The following is a 20,691-nucleotide window of genomic DNA, read 5'->3' on the forward strand; positions in this document are numbered from 1 at the left end:
AGAGCTACACTACCTCTAGAATGGTTTGTTCTTGGTTCGTAGAGTACCTTGTAGCCGTCAGGGAGGAAGTGTCAAAACTTTTGACAGGGCTTGCCGTAGACCATGTCTTGGTGAGAGCGAGGACACCCAGGTCAAAATCTTCGAGGAGGTGGCTGATGTCAGAGTAGTGTTGACAGCAGAGCAAGAGTTTAGAGTAGCTACACGGAGCAGGTTGCTCCATTTGGAAAATTTCTGTGGAGGGGTACAGGCTTGAGGTATGCCCTTGTGGTGGAGAGGCCCCGAGAGTGGGCGGAGGAGTAAGGAGATGGCCGAGTAGCCAGCCAGGAAGGAAGGGAGAGAGGCCAGCCAATGCGGGGGTGGGAGGGGGGAGGTTTGGAGAGGGGGTCCTACAGAGTGAGAGAGGGCCTAAAGGGCACAGTTCAAAAGTACCCGCAATGAGGGGGACCTAGAAAAAGACATAACGCAAAGTACGGATACCCGCTAAAAGGGAGAGTAAGATTTGCACAGGGAATTGCATGCATGAAGTCAGAAAGTTAGGTGGTAACATGTGCAAAGGCTGGGAAGTTTAGTAGATCGCAGTAGTGGCTGATCTCCCTCCCCGCACCTTTCTTACCTTTCGGACGCGGATGATAGACTATTACGTTGCGCTATCGTACTCTACACCACTACCCCTTCATTTCCCAACACCTACGTCGCACAACACTGAACTTGTCCGGCGAGGGCTTTTCTGCAGAGGGTCCAATCCTCGATTTTTAAAGGTTTGGATAAGTGGACATAGGCGGAACATCAACGGGCAGAGTCACCTGAGCCGCACAACACTGCGGCCTTCTCCTGCAAGGTGGTACTTCTATGCCCCATCTCCCTTCTGTGTTTTAGGCATTCCTTCCTTCTGGATCAGGACTAGAGTATTTAAAGCTATTGTTTATTCGAAAAGATAAAGTTTGTCTCAGCTCGTATGCATCTTCAAGCTGTGCTTTACCAGTAAAGTAAATAATAGAACTTCTTATCAGTTTCCCTGCCAAGGGACATGTTCCTCGAGTCTCTGATCTGGAGGAGTGGTCATGAAGGAAGGTCACACTGGCATATGCTTGTGGCTGTTTACCTGATTATCCAGAGCCTATATCGGCTCACCGGAATCTGTTTCACACCCCTCTGCTCCCATTCCACCATTCGGGCCAGAAGACCGCCTTTGACACCAAGGTTGGCAAAATGTCAGATCAACCTCACAAGCGTAGTGAACAAATGTGACAACAGAGCAACTGATCAGATTCCAAGATGGACCAAGTCAGACTAATCAAAGATCCTTCAACAGCATTATGGATGACTGCTCTCTTCGCTGGAGTGGCAGTCCATAGCTTTAATTGTCCTCTGAGGAGGAAATCGTCCAATTCGTATCCGTAGTTGCGGTGCAGGACCTTTAACTGCTCCTCTCAGGAGTAGATTAGAGCATATGTTTGTTGGTCTGTTAGTAGCATTCCCTTGTTAAATCTTTAGTGTCATACAGGCACTATGTCCTCATTTAGTCCTAATTTTATCAGCAAATATGAAAGAGAGAAGCTTTGTAGGAGTGCAACATGTACAGACCGCAACCTTCAGCACAGTGACCTATTCTCCATTCCTGTTCATCTGGGCAAGAAAGTACCATGGATTGTGGAGAAGAGATCTGCCCAGGAATGGAGGAGGGCAAGGAGTTTTTCATGTAGAATGCAAAAAAAATTTATCAAAGTGGTATTAAAACAAACTGCAATGCTGGTCTTGAAAGTCCAGGATTGTCCGTCACTCATAGAAGGTGTAGTAAGACAATAGTCGAGGAAGAATGACTTCTGAAACTGGAATACTCTTCAGTGATTACCTTGTTTGTTTTGACTTGTTCAAATCATCAAACACATGAGTCCTGGTTTGAAACTAAACACTGCTATACTTGTGCGTTATGACTAAAATCATATTCTGTACGTTTTTATCTTTCAGCCTTCACTAAATTGATCTCTGTGAATGGGCAAGATTACCATCTTCAGTTGGTAGACACTGCTGGACAAGTAAGTAATGTTACGTTTAGAATGTTATTCCAGAAAGTGACTCCCATGACTTTATCTTAAATTACTCCTCTCTGACCAGTTGTCTCTACTTTGGCATGTGATATGTCCTTTTAAGGACCAAGTAGTTGACCAAGCAAAGATCTTTCTTTTGATAATTGCATCTCTTCCAGACTGATGTTATCCTCGTGGTTGTACCCCATCTAGCTTTCTACATCCTTTACCCTGCCAGCTCTCGCCAGTGCCTTTTTCTGATCCCCCTTGCACTGCATCAAAGTGGTGTATGAAGGCAGTCAAAGTGCTTTTCCAACGTATTTTAATGCCTCCACTTCCCTAGCATAGGTTGTCCTGTTTGTGACAAGATGAACATGTTTCTAAGGATTTTATCTATGTATTGGATTGCACTCCATGTATAGTTTATGAACTTACTTTCAGCTTTTGTTAGCGTTCTGTACATTATGTGGAGGTGTTTTGCATAGTTGGGTTTACAACTTAAAGATTTGTTGAGTTTTTACTTATTGATATTAAAATTGTATATCGCTTCAAATCTGTTATGTGCATGCTGCATACGTTCCAAATGCCATTTAATGATATATGGATTTTAGTTTGACTATTTCTTTCGAGTACGACCAGGTTAACTATGGACTACCGATGCATGAATTACTACCCCCCCGGTTCCCTCCACCCCCATGGCTGTTCTGCTTGTATTGAATTATAATTGGGCAGATGGAGAGTTTGTTTTGTTACAAACTTCTCTTCATTTATTCTGTTTGCTAGTCTAATTGGAGCTTAATCTGGCTTAAGACCACTCTTATTGAATCACTTTTCAGTCTGAACTATGTTAGCTTTGCAAATGCTGATGTAACGGCAAATTGAACTAGCGTTGTTTATGACTAACAAATATCATGAATTTGGGTAGAAGTTGAGGTGATAAAGTGGCAGACAACACTGACTTGATTCTCTAAAGATTGCAGTCTCATGACATACAGAGAAAGCACACGCTTTAGGTGGTCATCTAAGATTTGTGGACCTACTATTCACAAATTTTGTTACCTCTGCAATGGGACATTTCCTGAATCTATTGCATTTTTTTGCCCACTTCACAGTGTGGGGCATTCCTTGATGATATAGTTCACATCACATCAGTGTTAATTGCACATTCAACAAAAACCCTCCTTGGTGATCTCAACATACCAGGAATCTAAGCTAGGGGATGCTGTATCCATAAACCTAAAACATGGTGCTGAACTTCACCGACATGTAAGGAAACCTACTTTTAACAACATTCCCTTGAAAGCACTAGAACAATATTTCAACAATTACCAGCCCAAGCAACCCAAATGTCTCTGCCTTAATGTCAATCTTCAACCAAACCATGAAGCAACTGGTAGATCTGCTTTAAACCTTGCACAAAAGTTGTTCCCCATACCCTCCCTCCCACCTCATCCAATCTACACAAGAACTGACTGCCAATTGCACTGAACGCAAGAAAAACACTGGTGCAACACACACAATATGAGGATGTCCTTGTTGACATTACCCAGTACTCACTGGGCGCACAACATTGAAGCTAAAGCTGCATATATTTCTCCATGTTTGCTGTGGCAACCCCTAACCGCAGTAAGGCCCTGTTTGTCGCAGTCAAGTACTGTTCCCAACCTTGTAATTCAATCACAGGACAATGTAACACACTTAACTTCTGTTTTAGCCAAATAGATTACATCCGAAAACCTACTCCTGCATCAAAATCTATGCCCTCGCCCCTACCACAACCTTGGAGAAGCTTTATACCCCTCACCCACAAGATGATGCAGTAAAACCTACCTCCTACAAGGACATGCTTCCCTCAGCCATCATCAAACCGTTCTCGGAATCTGCGCTCACCTCCCCCAAATAGTCCAGGTGTAAGAATATCAAGTTGTAAACTACTAGTCTGTCTCAAAATCACTTGCCCCTCAATACTTTACATGAACACATCACTCCATATCTTACTTAAGATCCAATAATCACTAGCCAGTACACATTTTGCAGCTTAAATAGTCTATGCTTTGCTTGATTCACAGCACCTTCAAAACAGGATGAATTCACTCACTCTTCAAATACCGTACTCTAGACCCAGACTAGCTTGCTAAGTACTGGTCGTTCACTGTTTCCCTTCATTGGTAAAATCATTGACACTTGCCAACCAAATCCATGATTGGGTTAACCAAAATGGCCTGCTGTGTCACTAGCAATCTGGATTCAGACACAAACTGGCACCATCCTGGTCACAGATCATGCTTTTCAAATCGAGAATACAGGCACCTCCTGCAACTCCCTTGACTTCTGCCCAGTGTGATACGATAGGCCTCCCCACACTTATAATCTCATACGAACTCCGTTTTATATGCACTGTCCTCAAATGGTTTGCCACCTATGTTTGAGAATGGTACCAAGTTATTCCAGTATTATTTGCTTTTCCCGCTCTGAGCGCGGTGTTTGGCCTGCTCCTGCTCCCCCCTCCCACTTCCTGGTCCTCCTCTCCCTCCCCGCCTCCCTGCCCGCCCACACCCCCCTTCCTCTCCCTCTGCCTATAACCTCCCCCCTCCTGGGCAGCCCTCTGCCCGGCAGCCCCCGCGGCTAAGGGCCCCAGGCCAAGGGCGACTCCTACAGTGCGGCTCCCTGTGTGTCTGCAGGTGTCCGCAGGGGACGCCAGGCACCAGTTCCACCTGTTCTCCGTTCCCTGGCCCACCCCTCCTACTCCTAGTTACATCCGCATGGGGCCTTGCCTCACTGTACTCACAGTTGAGGTTAACTAGGGTGTTTTTCTCCCCTCGCAGGATTCTCAAACTTAGGTGGCCCGGCACCTAATACGCTCTACTGTTTGTTTGCTCTAATTGTGGTAACTTGTGCTTGCCGCTCACTTCCTGTCTGCGTGCTCTCGTTTCGTCCCCACCCCTCCCCCCCCCCCCCCCGTCCCTCCTACTCCATGGTGCTCTCTCTCTCGCCTATCTTCTCTAACTGCTTCTCCATTGACTATCCTGCTCTCCTCACTAAATCTGGTAGGAAAAAGTTTAAAAAGGACATCCTGGTCTCCAACCCAGGCCTCCCTATCGCTGACACCTACACTAGTGCCTGCTCTAAGGAACCTCTCACTGACATCCTCTTTTTCGTGCCTTCGCCTGACCTATGGACCCTTCATATGGTCTCTGTGCTCTCTCCTTTCTCCTCCTCTCCCATTTATGGTGGCACCCGTTGGGATGTCCTCTTGGCCCCCTTCCGCTCCTCTAAGGCCATCATTAATGTCTACGCTAATGGGACCATCTTGGTCCAAGGCCCTCAGGCCAACCTTCTCCTCTTTGATAGACGCTTCCCACACCTCATCAACTTCCTCTCCTCTCCTGCTGTCCCCCCTCCTCTATCCTTGGCTACCTTGCCTCTACCCTCCCTGCCCCCTCTCATGCTCCTTCTTCACCTCCTTCTTCAACACCTCCGCAGGGCGTACCTCTGATCTGTACCCCTCCCCGGAAGCTCTTCAAAGAGGGCAACCTTCTCCACATTGCCACTCTAAATTCTCGCTCTGCCATAAAACACTCCTCTGATATCTGTCACCTTCGTGAGGAACTGGACCTCGACGTCCTCTGTCTCACTGAGACATGGTTCACAGCCAGCTCTGCCACCAGCTTTGACACACTCCTTCCTGACGGTTACAAGATCCTCTCCATGCCCAGGCCTAACCGTGCAGGGGGTGGTGTTGCCCTTATCTTCCCTGAGTGGATTCCTGCCACTGTCACTCCTACGCAGACCTACTCCTCTTTTGAATGTCTTGTCTGCCGACTCTCTCTCTCTCCTAACCATTCCCTTACCGTGGCTACTATTTATCGGCCACCTGGTCAAATTTCCTCCTTCCTCTCTGAGTGGGCTGACCTCTCCTCCTCACTCCTGTCCTCAACCACTCAACTCCTCTTTCTTGGCGACTTCAACATCCACCTTGATGCCTCCAGTCCCCCCACTGCTCTCTTTCGTGACCTCTGCGACTCTCTCTCTCTCTATTCTCCCGTCTGGGCCTACTCTGCTGGGCACACTCTTGATGCTCTGATCTCTTCTGACCTTCCCCTCTCCGTCTCTCTCTCCACTCCTCTCTCCTGGAGTGATCACTTTCTCCTATCCTCCCACCTCCCTACCCCACAGGCAAAGCCACCCTCTTCACTGCCACCCACCTTCTCGGTCATCCGACCCATGAAGCGTGTGTCAGTTGAGGCTTTCGCTGCTACCTTCTCGCCCCCCCCCCCCCGCCCCTTCGGCTGACTCCCACCCTGACACAGCCCTCTCCATGCTCCACTCTGCTATATCTGCTACTCTTGATATCCTTGCCCCCGTCATGAGAATCCGCCTGAAGCCCAAAGCCAAATGTAACGCCTGGTATGACTCCGATCTCGCCACCCTAAAACGCAAGTGCAGGGTTGCAGAGAGGAAATGGCGTGCTTCATGTTCATCCTCTGACAAACTGGCCTGCCGCCTGCTCCAAAGGCAGTATCGGCTCTCCGTTCTCACCAAGAAGAGAGCCCTTATCCAAGCCCGTATCTCTGCGGCATCTAACAACTCCGCCGAACTCTTTAAAATCTGCAAGGAGCTGGCCAACCCTGTTGCAGTCTCTACCTCTCCTGTCCCCTCCCAGGCCCTCTGCACTGCATTGGCCTCTCACTTCATCTCTAAAACTCAGGACATCCTGTCCTCGCTTTCCTCCTTTCACCTCCCTCCCTCCCTTCCCGGCTCTTCCTCTGGCCCTTCTGCAGTCACCCCTCCTCCCTCTTTCTCTGCCTTTCCACTTTTCTCTGTTGACGAGGTTTCCAGACAAGTCCGATCTATGAAAGTCTCGTCTAAACAGGTTCACCCCTGTTCCTCCAACTATCAAGGACCACATCGACTCCCTGGCTCCTGCCCTGGCTGACTTTTGCAACCACTCCTTCGCCTCCGGAGTCTTCCCTTCCCCCCTCAAGCACTCCCTTGTGCACCCTCTTCTCAAGAAACCCTCTTCCGACCCCTCCTGCCCGGCTAACTATCGCCCTATCTCCATCACTCCCTTCCTGGGCAAGCTCCTGGAGAAACTGGCCATCTCCCAGCTTAACCTCCATGCTGAATCTGTTGGTAGTCTTCATGACCATCAATCTGGTTTCAGAGCTGCCAGAAGCACGGAAACTGCTCTCCTGAACATCCGTGAAGACCTGCTCTTGAACCTCGATTCCAACACTCCGTGTGTTCTCATTCTGCTCGATCTCTCCTCTGCCTTTGACACTGTCAACCATGCCATCCTGCTCAACCGTCTCCGTGAAAACCTGGGTATCACTGGTCAGGCTCTGGCGTGGCTGACCTCTTTCCTTTCAAATCAGCCCTCCCAGGTCCAACTGGGGTCTTTCCTCTCCGACATCTTTTTCTCCACCTGTGGTGTCCCCCAGGGATCTAATCTCTCTCCCTGGCTGTTCAACCAGTATCTGGCACTCCTTGCCCACCGCATCGCCGCTCTCTGCCCTAATTTCCAGTGCTATGCGGACGATACCCAGCTCATTTTCAGGCTACCCTCAGCCTCCCCCTCTCCTTCCCTCATCTCTGACTGTCTGTCTGCTATCCAGGAATGGTGTGCCGCAAATGACCTCTGCCTTAATGCCAGTAAGACTGAGATCCTACTCATCGGTACACCCACTCCCTCCTTCCCTGCAGCTCTCTGGCCTGCCTCCCTTGGCCCCCTCCCTGCTCCTACCTGCAATGCAAATAACCTTGGGGTCATCTTCGACTCCACACTCTCCTTCTCTCCTCATATTTCTGACGTCGCTAAGAAGTCACACTACCAGCTGCACCTCCTCAGAGGTATTCTTCCCTTCCTCTCCTTCCCCCAGAAGCTCACTGTCTCCCAAGCCCTGGTTCTCTCGAAGCTGGATTACTGTAACAGCCTCTACCTTAATCTGCCTGCCTCCACTCTCTGCCCTCTGCAACTCATTCAGAACAGAACTGCGAGACTTGTCCTTGGCCTCAAGCCCAGGGACCGTATCTCTCCAGGACTGAAATCTCTACACTGGCTCCCAGTGGCTGCGAGGATAAAGTTCAAAACCCTCTGCATTGTCCACAAGGCCTTCTGGGGCCTTGGTCCTAAATACCTTCAACTCTCTCTTCCAAATATCTTCCTTCCCGAGCCCTTCGCTCATCCGCCTCCAACTCCCTCATGGTCAGCCGCTTCTCGAAGCAATGAGCTGGGGGTAGATCTCTCTCCGCGGCAGGGGCCTCCCTCTGGAACAGCCTTCCTGCCTCCCTGAAACTTGAGGAGAACCATCTCCGGTTCCGGAAGCACCTCAAAACCTTCCTCTTTGTCTCTGCTTTCTCTCTCCCTCTCCCCTGCTGAACAGCTAATATTCCTCACTGAAACTGCACTGATTCTGCAACTGGACCACTCTTAACGGCCTCGGTCCTGGGCCCAGCCACTCTCCACTTGCACTGATGCCCTGGAACCCCTCTGCACTGCGGGACTGTCTCTGTATCCCTACAGCCCCCCCCCCTTTTCCAGCACTTGTTCTGCACTTACCTTGCACTTGCCACCAGTTTGCCCTATTTATTTATTACTTTACGCCACTTACCTTGTACTGCACTCCCCCCCCCTCCCCTTGCCTTTTCCCCCCTCCCCCACCCTTGCACTTGTGCGATCTGAATGACACCTGGCCTAGTAGGATCGTTGTCTGTTTCCCCTTGTTTCCTCCCCTCCCTGCCTCGTCGCGCCTTGAAACACCTGTGTATAGGCGCGTTACAAATGCCATATATCATATCATATCAGTTGGCTAACTTCTGATCCTACCATCAACCTGCCACCTGTGCCATTTCCCAGTAGTCTTCTGTCTCTATAAGGAACCACTCTGGTTGCTTCTCAGCGACTCCAATATCGCACTTCACCTATACACCTACAGTCTTCTGTTAAATCTCAAAGTAAATTGTCCTTTAGATATTTCAGGCTTCAGGAAATGCCTCTCTACCATCCAAGCTTGGACGACCCAGCACCTGCCTGAAACCCAATGACACTCAAACAGAATTCCTCTTAATAAGCCATCCATATAAACAGGAGGCCATCCAGGGATGACCGACGTGCAACTTGATGGATCCACACCTTCATTTTGTACCATGTGCCAAATCATTTAGTTACATTGATGACAATCTCTCCGACAACATATCGCCAAATCCCTCTTCAAAAGCTTTGTGTCTACACACTTGGCCGTCATTAGGGCTGTTCAACACACTGCTGCATGCCTCAGCGCAGATACTAAGAAAATAGAACATTGCCTTCATCCTAAGGGAAATACACTTGTAACCATCCAGGTTGCTTTTCAAAACTGTCTATCACATATAAAGCAACTATTGCTGGCACCAGTTTACTGAGCTGTAAAACTTGCAGACTCTGGTGGGACACACTGCTCTAGTAGATAGACCATTCAGAGGTTTGTGACTAAACTGGCGTGCAAAGTGAATCAGGAAACTGGTCTTCCCTTGCTATGCCCAAATAGACTAGGACACCATCCCGGTTACGCTGTGGACTGCTTCAACATTCCTACAGTTCAGGAAGGAACACAAGATCTTGCTCTTGAAAGATTGTATTGTGGTCACTTAGGACATGCTATTGCTAGGTGTATAAACTACCCCTATTCTATAGAATATCCAGGATGTACTGTAATTTGTAACCTCCCCTTTCACTGGACTGTTCACTTCAAATTACTCGTGCAGTGCTCTTTTGCTTCCTAGATAGATTTGCCCTATATGAACCCAAATACAAAGCAGGGCATTGAAAATTGACCAATATTATGAAAATCAGAGTTAAGGTCTGATGGAACCCACATTGAAGACCCCCTAGCCCACACATTAACCTGTGGAATGTGCAGTACTTGTGATGCAAGCCCTGATAGTACAACTAGTTCCTGAAGTCTTGGATGGTCCAATGCTACTTGAGAATGACACAAATAAACAGAACTGATGCCAACGGGCGCTGCGCGTGCTATATCTATCTTGTGGAATCTGCTTAGATCACATGCTGTGCATAGGCCGACATCTAGTGGAAGCTGCTGAGTATTAGTTTTTCGAAACTTGAAAATGGGTGTCGAAATAGGGTGTGCCAGTAATACTGTCCCTATTGTGATGTCCCCTGTACCCATTATGCTTCACGCGTGTAGGTCCCTCGTTTTTTTTTTTTTGCCATACTTGTCGGACGCATGTTGCAGAGTTCCTTGGCACTAAACAATTTATAGTTCTCAATTGCAGTTAATACTCCCCCTTTGTTTTTCACCGCACGCCGAAGATCAACGCCGGTGAAGATCGGGGAAATCAGCTGTCGAGAATTGCCACAATGGACTCCGGGCCTTGGAAGGCCTCTGGCCTCTGCCCTATACAGTAGGGAGAGTGGGGGGGTGGTGGGTGGTTTATATAGGCTCTTTTCCACCTTTCTTACGTATTAGTGCCCGCTGCCATTTGGGTACATATGGAGGGTGCTTCACTCAAATTCTGCCCTAAGTGTAACGGGAAGTCCCCCTGGGTAGATGGGCACAATACGTGCAATCTGTGTCCCCAACGCGACCATCCCGAGGCTACCTGCCGAGCTTGCAAGCTCTTAAAGCCGAAAACCGTTAAAGACCGCTTGACTAAATGCTGGGCCCACTACACCAGGCAACTAGAGGCCATGGAAGTAGAGGGGACATTCAGCGATTGCAGCAACGCCGCTAAATCGGACGGCAAGGGCAAAGGGGTGACTTCAGACACCCGCGTGCATCCCCCCCCCGAAGGACTGGCCGGCGGCCATGTTGTGGGGACAACACCCAGTGGCAAAAGCGCGTCACATTATACCACCACTAAACACACCATCCCCGGCCGTGACTCGACACGCGCGTTTGGCGATCGACACCACGAGAGCAGTCAAATGTATCCTTATCCTCTGGGCGTTCCTGCTCGCGCTTGCCTCATGACCAAAACCAACAGTCTTCGGTTGATAAGGGTGTCGCCCGATCAACAGTCCCCGATGCCCGATCGTCGGAATATTATATCTCTCAGCACTCTGAAGAGGCTAGACGTGTCACGTCTGACCGCACTCCCGAAACTACACGTCCCTCTTCCCACCCCGCCTCCGAAACTCAACGCAATGTCTCAACCTTCAGAAACCCATAAAAAAAAAATCATGAAAACACTCCTCTAGCCATGGGGGAGCGGATAAACAACACAAGAAAACTTCTTTAGGTCCCCATGTTCATCAAGAGAAACAGAAGCCCCCAAAGGAGGCAGACAAAGCTAAGGGTTCAGATCCTACCTCTAAAACAAGAGTTGTTCCTCGCACTGATGAGGAACTATATCCTGGGATTATTCCAAGCTCCAAAGAGTAGAGCTCTGCAGACATTGATAGGGTCATGAAAAGAATGACATTCTTGGCTAACTTTTATGATTAAGACCCTAACTACTTTAGTAGTTACTCCAAAACCCCTCCTACCTCTGCCCCTTCTGGGTCCAAGGCAACACCTGAGTCCTCTCAGCCCCCTGCTAAGAAACTCCGCTCTGACGCCCCGTTTCAGGGCTTGTTCACAGACCCTTTTGTGGTGGAACCTTACCACCCAGATTCATATTGTGAGGAAATAGAACCTCAGTTTGATGACCAGGCGGGGGACCCTTATTATTATGAGGAGGAGGAGGAGGATTACGAGGATTACAACATTGATTCCCTGGTGCATGACTCTCCTGTAGACAACCAACCCCTCCTCAATGAGGTACTGGCTAAGGCAGCTGCCCAATTTCGTAGAGACACTCATGTTCAGGATGACAGGGATTTCGCTGAAGAAAGCCATTACTCAGGCTATTCCTCTATTGAAATCCATCCAGCGTAGAATTGATCCCTCGCTGCAGACCCCAAATCTCACCCATGCGGTTAATCCACAAGTTGATAACTGTTCCGGGCTGCACCCTCCGATCCCCTGTACATTAGGGGCCAATTAAAGCTTGACTCTGTGGTCGTAACAATCACCAGAAAGAGGGCAGGTGTACACCGCTTGCTTCCTCGGACGCACCTCCTGATAAGGAGAGTAAACGTACATTTGCTCTGGGAAGAAAGGTTGCCTCCACTTCGGCATATCCGGCTTGAATTGCCAATAATGCCACCCTTTTGGCAAGCTACAATTGCCATCGGTGGAAAGAAGTGTCCGCTTTGGTGTCCTCCGCACCCGAACCCTTAAAGAGCCAGTTGGCTTGGCTGGCAGCAGATGGGAGATCTGCATCAGGTTGCATACTGAAAACAAACTTTGATGCAGCAGACTATGCTGGGAGGTTAATTGCCGAGGGCACTGTCATAAAGCGTCGCTAAGGCAGTCCAGGTTCAAGCCTGAGACCCAAGCAACCCTGATAGATATGCCAGTAGAGCCGAATGTACTTTTTGGCAAGGCGGTGGAGGAAGCTTTAAAGACGGCAAAGGATGAGTAAGAGACCCTAAAATCTCTTGGCCAACTCAACAATAAACCCTCGGGACAGAGGGGTAACTACAATTTCTGATGTTTGTTAATCTGCTTAGAATTGCATGCTGTGCATAGTCCAACATCCAGTGGTCACTGCAGAGTATTGCATTTTGTTTTTCGTAGTCGAAAAGGACGTTAACATAGGCATGTCTGTAATACTAACCCTATAGTGATGTGCAGTGTACCCAACATCCCTCACGCGTCAAGGTCCCTCGGATTGTTTTTTCCGCTCAGAATCTGGTTGCACTAATCGTTGGAAAATTGCTAATACCATTTATTTGGCCCTTGGTCGTTTTTTTTAAAAATGACGTTAAATCTCTCCTTCGTCGGCTAAGCTGTTCACCGCCGAATAAGACCTTCGACTGCGGTGATTTCGACGGAGGCGATCCTTCGGCGCTGCCGAACACGTGGCCCGGCCTATACAGTAGAGAGAGTGGGGGTTGTGGGACACTTCTGTTTCTTTCCAAGAATACCTTTCTCTTTCACCCCCTTTCCCTCGGGGTCGTGATCACTTTTAACTGTATCCTCAGCTATGGAGAGGACTCATTTTAGATTTTGCCCGCCCTGTAAGGGCAAATTCACGTGGAAGGATAAGCATAAGCGGTGTAACCGTTGCTTACCCCTCGACCGCAAAGAGGACGGCTCTGCGGCCTGAAACATCTTCGCCCAAAGACTTTAAAGGACTGCAGGGTCAAGAGGTGGGCAGCCTACGCTATGTCTAGAGCCGATTCCTCACCCGCCGCCGCCGAATGTGACGAGGACAGTGATAACACTACCTCCGTATCGGAGGTTGTAGACCTCTCTAGGGAGCGCTCCCGCTCCTCCGCGTCTGTCTCCGGCCCTGAGAAGTTCGGCTTACGCCCTACTTATGGGGCTGTACATCCCAGCGACACTGACGCACACAAACATAAAGATAAACATACAACCCATGGCAGTTCTTCGTCAAAGAAAGCCCTAGCGCCAACGGAGACGCCGGGCCTGCCGGCGGCCTCCGCCAACCATAAGGGTCGTAAGCCCTCCCCACAACTGCGACCTGCGACTGGGCTGTGCACAGATGAGGGCGCTACCACCAAAACGACCAACGACGCAGCTCGTAAGAGGGCGCCCGTCGGCGACAAGGCCTTGGCACCTCCCAACACTATGCCAGATTAACCCTCGACGGACAGTTTAGTCATCGAGAGCTTGGCTCGAATAGTGTCCACTGATGCTCAGACGGGCGGCAAAGGATTCGCCGAGCCCCGCTCACAAAGCCAGGGAGACGCTGAGACAATCGGAAGGCAGGCAGGAGCCTCCTCCTACGTCGAAGGAAAGACCTAGCCCACGAGAAGGCTTCTCAGAAGGCGAGGGGAGTTTATCCTTGACGTTGCATGAAAGTGCTAGACGACTACAGGCGGAAGAGCTTCCCTTTACGCCTCCAGACCGTTCTGGGCTACCCCAATGGACTTTAGAAAGATTCCAATCATGTATGGATAAGCTGGATAGGTTCATGTCCACCCCTGCACATGTAACGCCCAAAAGATCAAGAGAGGTACTTCTTGAAGACCCCACGGCTAAATACCCAAGACTATGTAACCTACTTCAAGAGGGGGTTAATACATATGACCTCACTGAAGAAGACTCACTTCCAAGAGGATGAGGAGTTCCTAAATGTTGAAGTTCAACAAAACCTAGAAGAAGGTTTTGAGGAAAACCCAGACATGGGTGGTGGGGGCTTCGATGAAGACCCAGATGGAGGTGGCTCACAGCCTTGGCAGTCCCCAGGAGCGTCGACAGACCCTGACGTTCTGGACCTGTCCTCTCCTCAGACCACACCAGTCAGAAACCCGTCGCCTATAGATGACCAACCTACTTTCAATGCGCTACTACGGAAAGCAGCAGCACATTTTGAGATTGATGGAGGGGAAATTACTCCTGAAATAGATTTTGTAGAAAAAATCAAGGAGAAACCACCTACTAGCCAGGCCATTCCCCTTCTCGCCTCCGTCAAGAGACTTATTCCATCGTTATCAACACCTGCGTTGGTTAGAGGGGTCAACCCTAAAATTGAGAAGCTGTTTAGTCCCTCACCCTCTGACCCATTATACATTAAGGATCACTCAATACCCGATTCCTTGGTAGTAACCACCACAAGGAAAAGGGCAGGGGTTCCGCTACTAGTGAAGCACCCCCAGACAAAGAAGGAAAGAAGCTTTACGCCCTGGGGAAGAGGATTACAGCCTCGGCAGCTTTTTCCACCAGAATTGCCAATAACAATACCCTAATGGCAAGCTATGCTGATGCCCAATGGGGAAAGTTACGCCAAGACCTCTAAGTCCCTGAGACCCTACGAACTCGCTTGTTAGCCACTGTAACGGAAGGTACCCTGGTTAACCAAAGCATCATCAAAAACACACTGGATGCTGCGGAGACTTCTGGCCGGTCTTTAGTTCAGGGGATACTTCTCAAGCGTCATGTCTGGCTCCGGAACTCTGGTTTTAAACCAGAGACCCAGTTGTCGCTCATCAATAAACCAATTGAGGATTCCAATCCGTTTGGTAAAGCGGTGGATGACGCGCTAGAGACTACTAAGAAGGATTTTGATACCCTAAAGACTCTAGACTAGATCTCAAGGTCTCCCAATAAGCGAGGTTACCGCAACAGACGCTTTTTTGCGAGGCCAACGACCGCAACAACAATAATCATACTCCTCAGCAGGGAACTGTTCCTCTACTCAAGGAACCAGCGGCCAATACGCTCAGAGAGGACAACATCATGGCAAGGGAAGAGGTCGGGCCCCCACTCCTAGAGGCCCCCCGGCTACCAATACCAAATGACCCGAAGGTTTTGGTTTCCGTCCCATGCCTAGCCGGTCAGGGGCCGGCTAACATCTTTTCTACCCGCATGGGAGGGTATAACAGACGGCTGGGTATTGTCAACTATAGCCCACAGTTACTGCATAGAATTCAGTCGGTCCCCTATGTACAGACCCCCAAGGGGAAGACGCCTATCACCAGAGCCCCTCGACATCCTTCTTCAAGAAGTCCAACTGCTAATAGAAAAAGGAGCAATAGAGGTTGTGCCTCTATCACGAGTAACGGTGGGTATTTATTCAGTGTACTTCCTTGTACCCAAAAAGGACTTGACCATATGCCCTGTACTAGATCTGCGCCCAGCGAAAGAATTTGTCAAACCTCAAAAATTTCGCATGTTGACCTTACAGGAAGTAATCCCCCTGCTGTCACAGGGCGATTACATGACAACACTGGACATGAAAGATGCATACTTTCATACTTTAACGTTGCCAGTGCACAGAAAATACCTCAGGTTCATGATAGAGGGCAAACACTACCAGTTGAAAGTGCTACTCTTCGGCATAGCGTCGGCGCCAAGGGTATTCAGGAAAGTAAGTACTGGCAGTCGCAGCGGCCCACCTGCGCAGATTGTCCATCTCAGTATACCCTTACCTCGACGATTGGCTCATAACAGGGGATTCCTACGAGACATGCTTCTCGAATACCCAAAAGACTGTAGACCTTTTGTTCCAACTGGGCTTCTCCATCAACGAGAAGAAGTCCAGCCGAGACCCCAGCCAGGTCAAGCAATTCCTAGGGGATCTAATTCGAACATAGGACGGCCTCATCTTCCCCTCCAACGAGAGGGTCCAAAATGTGCCGTTTCAGATCCCTCAATATGTAGCCGGTCGAGAGGTGATGGTACGCAAAGCAATGCGTTTGCTAGGAATGATGGCGTCATGTGTGTGTGTATATATATGTATGTATGTATGTATGTATGTATATATATAGTACCTCACGTGCGACTGCGTCCAATGCAAGAGTGGCTCAACAGCCAGTGGTGTCAGGCCAGCGGACAATGGAACGATCCAGTGGTGGTCTTGCAGGCATTGGTTCTCTCGCTGCGGTGGTGGTCGAAGGAAAACCTCATAATAGGGAAACCATTCGCCACTCTAACCACAGACTCATCCCTTACAGGATGGGGGGCTCACCTATCCCATCAGACTGCACAGAGAGTTTGGACTCCCGAGTGTAGCATCCAAACACAAAAAATTTGCTGGAAGTACTAGCGGTCTTCAAAGCACTGAAAGCTTTCCAGGCTCAACTGCTGGGGAAGACAGTACTGATCCTCACAGACAGCACCACAGCCATGTACTACCTGAACAAGCAAGGGGGCACTCGCTCTCCAGGACTGTCCCAGATGTTTTGGGACAGCTTGAAGTGGGCTCTCAAACACATGTTCCTGTTGTCACAACACGTAACAGGGGAACTCAATCTGCTAGCAGACGAACTAAGCAGAGACTTCCCTCTCCCCACAGAGTACGAATGGCGATTACAAGAAGACATAGTCACTGACGTTTTCACGCAATGGGGCTTCCCAGAAATAGATCTGTTTGCAACTCTGGAGAACACCCAATGCCTAGATTACGCCTCCAGGTACCCCCAGAACCGCTCCAAGGGGAACGGTCTCTGGATAACATGGACTCACCCCCCGACCACCCTTCTCAACAAGGTAGTGCACAAGATGCACCAGGAACCAGTTACCATGATACTAGTGGCCCCGACAACCCTGGTTCGCTCACAATGGAAATGTCATTGTCTCCACCGGTGAAACTACCCTGCTCGTACAACATGCGGTCACAGGACAGGGGCAAAACGCTGCACCCATGCCCACAGACCCTGAACTTAGCAGCCTGGCTCCTGAGGTCATAGAATTTGGACATTTGCAGCTCCCTCAAAGATGCATGGACATCCTTAAAGAAGCAAGGAAACCAAACACTCGTTACTGGTACTCCAGCAAGTGGAAACGGTTCGTCATCTGTTGTAGAGGAAAGAGCATCAACCCCGTTGACTGCTCGCCCACACAGATTGTGCTTTACCTGACTCGCTTATTAGACTCTGGGTTAGTCTTTAATTCTATTAAAGTTCATCTAGCTGCACTTTCCGCATACACCATGTCTCAACATAAGATCTCATGGTGGAAAGGTCCAGTTATTAAAGCCTTCATGGAGGGAGTAAAGAGGATCCACCCTCCTATATCTAACCCAGCTCCCGGATGGGACCTAAACTTGTCCTAACAAGGCTCATGGGCTCCGCCTTCGAACCCATGCACAAAACAACACTTAAGAAGCTCACTCTTAAAACCGCTTTCTTAATAGTTATCACCTCCATTAGGAGAGTAAGTGAACTACAATCGCTCTCTATACTAGACCCTTTTGTAACAGTTCACAAGGGTAAGGTGGTTCTATGCACACATCCTAGGGTTGCACCAAAATTCATTTCTAAATTCCTTGTCAACCAGTCTATAGAACTACCAGCGTTCTTTCAAAACCCATCAAACTTGGGAGAAAAAAGCCTGCACACACTTGATGTGCGCAGAGCGGTCATGTTTTATATGGAAAGAACTAGACCACTGAGAAAGACTAATCCGTTCTTTGTCTCGGTGGCGGCAGGAAGAGAAGGAGATGCAGTTTCAAAGTCCACTATATCTAGATGGATTGTCCAATGCATCACTCTGTTTCACTCTTGCTAAGGGAGAACTACCCTTCAAGCCAAGAGCACATTCTACTCAAGGCACTGGGGCTTCCATAGCATTTATTGCAAATGTCCCTCTGGAGTCCATTTGCAAAGCGGCAACCTGGAGTTCTGTACACACCTTTACAAAACACTACTGTCTAGATGCCCATTCTAGATCTGATTCCCAGGTGGGACAAGCAGTATTAAGACCTCTTTTCTCTACTGTTCCTTCTCACAACCCACCTCCAACTTTGGGTACTGCTCGCTATTCTATGCACAGCATGTGACTCTAAGCAGATTAACAAACATCAGAAGACATGCATTACTTACCGTAAAAGCATTTCTGATGATTGTATCTGCTTAGATTCACATGCACCCACCCTTCTTCCCCGCTCGAATGGAAGGAACATGGACGTCTTATTACTTTCTCTCTCTTTTATGTACTTGCTCACGCCTAAGAAGGTCCCTCAGGGCGAGGAAAAAATACAGACACAGGAACCTCGACGCGTGAGCGATGTTGGGTACACTGCACGTCACTATAGGGATAGTATTACAGACACGCCTATGTCGACGTCCCCTTTTCGACTACGAAAAACAAAATGCAATACTCCGCAGTGACCACTGGATGTCGGACTATGCACAGCATGTGAATCTAAGCAGATACAAAGATACAATCATCAGAAATGCTTTTACGGTAAGTAATGCATGCCTTTCGCCGCATTCGGGGCCAAAGTTCCCAAAGGGGTTCAAACTACTACCAAAATCAGGAACCTCATGGGGTAACAATCAATCCCAATCCTCAAAGGGCAATACTGGGGTTGCGCTAGGGGTAGAGACAGCCCCGCCAGAGGTGGTACACCACCCAACAAGCAGTGACGTTCTGCTCCCGGTCCCCTCCCATGCATCCCCAGTAGGGGGCGCATTTCCACCTTCACACACACGCATGGGAGGGGATCACTTCGGACAGATGGGTGCTGTCCACAGTGTCTGGAGGATACTGCATAGAGTTGCTAGGGCGCCCCCACGACCATCCTTTGCGACAAAGTACATTCGCTGGAACATCAGAAAATCCTCCTTGAGGAGATGGCCGTTCTGCTAGAAAAGGACGCCATAGAAGTTGTCCCGGGAACAGGGGAATTTATTCAACTTACTTCCTTGTGCCAAAAAAAAATCTGACGGTGCGCCCAGGATTAGATTTTCGCCCTGCAAACAAGTATGTCCAGCCACAAAAATTCTGCATGACTACACTACAAGAGGTAATCCCTTTACTAAAAAGGGATTACATGGCAACATTGGATATGAAAGATGCCTATTCTCATATTTCAATGTTCCCAGCGCAGAGAAGATTCTTGTGTTTCAAGATACACAACCAGCATTACCAATTCAAGGTGCTTCCCTTTGGAATAGCCTCGGTGCCAAGGGGTTTCACCAAGGTACTAGCCGTGGTGGCAGCGCACCTACGCAGGGATGCAATCCCAGTGTACCCTTACATGGACGAATGGCTCATGACGGGTGTCCCCCGAATTTGCAGAGTAAACATCCAAAGAACTATCGACCTCCTTTTTCCAATTGGGCTTTGAAATCAATGAGAAAAAGTCAAGCCTGGTGCCCAGCCCCTCAAAACAGTTCTTAGGAGCTGTCTTAAATGCCAAAGAGGGGTTAGTCTTTCCATCAGAGGAAAGAATTCGAAATTTGTTACTGCAAATTCCTCAATACTAGGCGGGTCGCCAGATAACAGGGAGCAAAGCTGTGTTTGCTAGGCATGATGGCATCTTGCTTTTACCTGGTTCCCCATGCGCGCCTGCGAACCATGCAGGAATGTTGGCGAAACAGTGGTCTCAGGCAAGTGGTCAGTGGGATGATCTAGTGGTCGTTACGCCAACACTAGTACAGAGTCTTCACTGGTGGACAAGAGAATCTTACGAAGGGGAAACCTTCTACGATCCAGAGATACAGGCCGTTGTCACAAGATGCCTCCATGGCAGGGTGGGGAGCTCACTACCTTAAACGTACATCTCAGGGTCTCTGGTCTCACACACTGGCTCAGAACCACATCAATCTGCTGGAACTTCTAGCAGTCTTCAGAGCGCTTCAGGCATTCAAGCCCCTCCTATCCAACCAGTCAGTGCAGATCCTAACACAGCACAACTGCGATGTTTTACTTAAACAAGGGGGCACTCGTTCTCCCAATCTGTCCAAGCTTGCCCAGAAAATGTAGAAATGGGTACTCAAACGGATGATTTACCTGTCATCCCAACATGTTCCAGGGGAACTCGACTCGTTAGCAGACGCTCTGAGCAGAGATCCCCTCCCAGAGGAACACGAGTGGCGTCTACACGAAGAGGTTGTAGGAGACCTCTTCTCTGTGGGGTTTCCCTACTATAGACCTATTCACCACAAGCGAAAACGGGCAATGCCCAGACTTGGCATCCAGGTTCCCACAGCCAGGCTCCAAGAGGAACGCCCTCTGGATGAATTGGTCCGGGATATTTGCCCACGCTTTCCAACCCCTCTGATGAGGAAAGTGGTGAACAAGATCCACAGGGAACCGATTGACGCTAATCCTGGTTGCTCCCATGTGGGCGAGACAACCATGGTATCCACACCTTCGCAAACTAGCAGTGTGCGATCCCATCAAACTCCTGTGCCGGTGCAACC

At 49.2% G+C, this 20,691-nt stretch overlaps 1 protein-coding gene across 1 annotated transcript in view; it reads left to right on the plus strand.

The window, feature by feature from the left end:
• The window catches only part of RHEB (Ras homolog, mTORC1 binding), a 306,526-nt gene that overhangs the window by 107,074 nt on the left and 178,761 nt on the right, over positions 1–20,691 (plus strand). The window contains exon 3 of the mRNA XM_069647778.1: positions 1,969–2,036. Coding sequence (XP_069503879.1) covers positions 1,969–2,036 — 68 coding nt within the window. The remainder of the gene's footprint in view (positions 1–1,968; positions 2,037–20,691) is intronic.

Source organism: Ambystoma mexicanum, chromosome 2q (assembly GCF_040938575.1).
Source record: "Ambystoma mexicanum isolate Mex_15411 chromosome 2q, UKY_AmexF1_1, whole genome shotgun sequence".
In the NCBI taxonomy this organism is placed as follows: Eukaryota; Metazoa; Chordata; class Amphibia; order Caudata; family Ambystomatidae; genus Ambystoma; species Ambystoma mexicanum.